This window comes from Limulus polyphemus, unplaced genomic scaffold (assembly GCF_000517525.1).
Source record: "Limulus polyphemus unplaced genomic scaffold, Limulus_polyphemus-2.1.2 Scaffold1870, whole genome shotgun sequence".
NCBI lineage: Eukaryota > Metazoa > Arthropoda > Merostomata > Xiphosura > Limulidae > Limulus > Limulus polyphemus.
This window is the reverse complement of record NW_013667480.1, coordinates 48,621-52,321: the sequence shown is the minus strand read 5'-3', so window position 1 is coordinate 52,321 and position 3,701 is coordinate 48,621. Positions and strand designations below refer to the sequence as shown.

Genomic DNA, 3,701 nt, shown 5'->3' with positions numbered 1-3,701 from the left:
AAGAAGAAGTGAATTATTAAAGTGTTGGGACAAACCATGACTTAGAAGTTTAAAAAAGAAACACATTATTCAACATTAGTTTAGGGTTTTCCCAGCTTAAGCTCTGTAAACCTATCTTCTCCACACATCTGCTCTCTCAGGGATTCTCTAAGTAACTTAAAACTAATTTTACCTTAATGAAAAATGTTGATATTTTAGTTTTTTCATAGGAGATTCTCATAGCTGATTAATTACATATTATGAAAACACAGTACATTAAGTTCTCACTAACTAACAATTAACCTTCTGAAAATCATCATTACTACATAATATTAAACTCTGGTGTTATATAAGATAATACTGTTGGTCATTTCCAGTCTCTGTAATTATTATACTGCTTTATAAACTATCAAAAATATAATTTTATATGTGTGTGTTGAGTTGACCTTTTAAAACATTTCAATTTAAGCTTGCATAGTATCACTAATCATCTGAGAAATATCCAACTGTGTTCTTAAAGAAATTTCTCAGTCAACTAGACTATATCTTGACTATACTGACCATGAAAAAACTCATTATCAATGCAAAAGTTATTCCAAATATACACATAGAACACTGACCATAGACAAGCAATAGTGGACATAAAGACATGAGAATGAGGGAAGAAAGTTTCATTACCAGTATAAATTATCAACAAAAGAAAACTTATAGAAGATGATGAATAAGGTTTAAGGAACAGATGAGAAAGAAATTTGAGAAAGTTCCTGAAGAAAGGGAAAGATACAAAGAAAACTTTACCTCAGCAATAAAAGAGTGGACAAGTAAAACTGGACAAGTAAAATAGAAGGAATGAAAAAATGAGGCACAAAATGTGGAACAAACAGGTAGAAAAAGCCATAAAGGAGAAAAAGAAAGCTTTAAAAAAATGTAAAAAAAAGACAAGTAGAAGATGATTATGTAATCTATCACACAGCCAGTAAAAAAAAGCAAACAAAATGTCACGGAAGAAGTTTGGAGAAGAGCTGGTTCAGAAATGTGAGAAAGAACCAAGAAAGTTATGTAAATGTAAAGTAAATAACATAACAGAATGAGCCCCTCACCCTATAACAGTAATTATTGATGAAAAAGGAAATCCATTAATGGATGATGAGAAAATTTGGAGTAAGATAGGCAGATTACTTTGAACAACTTTTGAACTCTTGAGAGCAAAGCAAACTTTCAAGAAACAAATCCAATTTATTTCAAGTTATGAAAAGCCTGATATTCTAAGAAGTGATGTTGAACAAGCAATAAAATCAAGTCCTTGAAACAAAGAAGCAGATGTTGATGGAATAAGTGCAAAAGCCATAAAAGCACTTGAAGAAGTTGGGTATTATGGCTAACAAGAATTTTTAATATCACATAGTATGAAAGAAAAGTACCAAATGACTATATCAACATAGTAAAACAAAGGAAGTAAAAGAGATTGTGACAAGTATAAAGGGATAGGATCTCTCTATTAAGCCATGTTACAAAGATGTTTGCAAAAAGCCTAGAAAAGAGAGCAAGATGCAATGCACGGATGGGGTCTTGCAAAGAAAAAAGTTGCACTAATGCCATATTCCCACTATGAGAGCTGAGTAAAAAGACAATAGAACAAAATCAACAACTAAATCCAGTTTTTATAAAACAGGAAAAAGCATTTGACTGGATTTACAGAGTTTCAATACGGACAATATTAGAAGATTATGGTGTAATGGGTAACTTACCAGACAAAACATAAGATCTTTGTATAAGAGTAGCAAAAGTACTGTTAGAACATCAAGTAGACTGACAGATTGGATAGACATAACATTTAGCAGATATCGAGGATGTGTCTTCTCATGTCTACTCTCTTCATAATATATATATGGACCAGATCACAAAGGAACCAATTTAATGCCAGAAAAACTCAATGAACTCATACTCAAAGATGATCAGGCCTTGTTCGACAGATAAAAAGCAAGTTCAAGACCATCTTGATAAACTAAACATCCAATGCAAGAAGTGTAATATGAGAATCAGCAAGGTCAAAAGAGAAATGATGAGCATTGGGAAAACACAACTACAGCTGAATATTGAAGAGACCAAACTGAAGCAAAGTAAGGAGTTCAAGTATCTTGGAAGCATGTTCAGTGAAGATGCCAAATTATACAGAGATAGAAATCAGATGCCAGAAAGCAAACAAATAATCTATCAGATGTTCCACCCTGTATTCCCTTAAAGTCATCCCTTTAAATATGAAAAAAACACAAAAAAAACACTTATCAACAGTGTATTTAAACCGAAACATGGACTATCAGTAACAGAACTAAACAGAATAACATCATGCAAAATGAGATGCTTCTGTAAACCTGTAGGCAAGACCAGACTAGATAAAGTGAAAAACAAAACAATCAGACAAACAGCTTACAGTGAGACCAGTACTGAAACATACAGAGAAGCAGAGATTGACATGGTTCAGCCATTTGGTAGAAATGAATCCAGAGCAGCTACCAGCAAGAGTATATAAATTACAATAACAGGAAACAGAGGCAGAGAAAGACCAAGGAAGCATTGGATCAATGGTGTCAAGGACCAGTTAAAAATATGAGACCAAGAACTGCTAAAGTGTCATACATTGCCCTGGAAAGATGTTTGTATCTACCAAGTAATTTTATAATTACCCTTAATTTATACTTGCCTTTCTTGAACTTTTTAAAGAAAGCAAAACAAGAAGTTAAAAAAAAGCAAATTTACCTGCCATCATCACTTTGCTTATCAGCACGTTCCTGTCCTTTCTGAACCATAAACGACCGAAGTTTTCTGTCACTATCAACCATTCTTTGTAGTTCTTTAATTTCTGTAGTATACTGAAGTTGTTCTTTTTCACTTCTCTCTCTGAGCTGCTGAATTTTAGACTGAGCTTCATCTCTGTAAAATGAAGAATCTATTTGTCATGCTAGGAATATGAAAATCTTAAATTTGAATGTAATATTTATGATGAAACATTAAGCTATCTTCATAGTAGTTTCAGGTATGAGCACAGCTATCAAAACAAAATAATTAAATCATTGTTTTCATTGAAATAAAACTTAGTACAAAATTAAATCTTACCATTATAAAGAACATCACAACAAGTACTTCTATATGACGGAACTGAATGTTTATTTGGATAAAATGACATATTTTAACAGTATCTGTTAAAATAGTGCTAAAAAATATGAAAAGTTATAAACCTGGACAACCACATTTCTTGGATGATGAGTGTCCAAAATTAAAACAAATAAAACTTATATTTGTGGAAACATTTAGAAAATGTTTGGAAATTGAACATTCAGTTTTATAAGCAGAAAGAAAAAATTAAATACGTGTATCTGGAAAACATTTTGAAAAAATTTCTACCAAAAAAGTTATTTTGAGTCATCTGTAAGAAAATCTATTGTTACGACAGCAGGGGTCATGTGACGAGTATTCTAGATAATTTGCGATAAACACTAGTGTGTTACGACAGCGGAAGTCAAGTGACTCTGGTAGCATGTGTTGAGAGCCTAGAAGATTCTAGAAGTGGCGGTATTATCGTATATAAGTGTGCTAGACGAAGGAGAGTGAGAGAGAAGGAGAGAGAGTGGGGAACCCAGGACAGCAGTTATGGTTGGCGGGAACTGAGGATAGCAGATACAGAGATCAGAACTATAGTTGCTGACAGGCGGAGATAGAGACGC

At 32.8% G+C, this 3,701-nt stretch overlaps 1 protein-coding gene across 1 annotated transcript in view; it reads right to left on the bottom strand.

Annotated features, from left to right (window-relative positions):
- LOC106465208 (coiled-coil domain-containing protein 63-like) overlaps positions 1-3,701 on the bottom strand; it is a 71,311-nt gene that overhangs the window by 20,724 nt on the left and 46,886 nt on the right. The window contains exon 5 of the mRNA XM_022393064.1: positions 2,737-2,910. Within this exon, the coding sequence (XP_022248772.1) occupies positions 2,737-2,910 (174 nt within the window). The remainder of the gene's footprint in view (positions 1-2,736; positions 2,911-3,701) is intronic.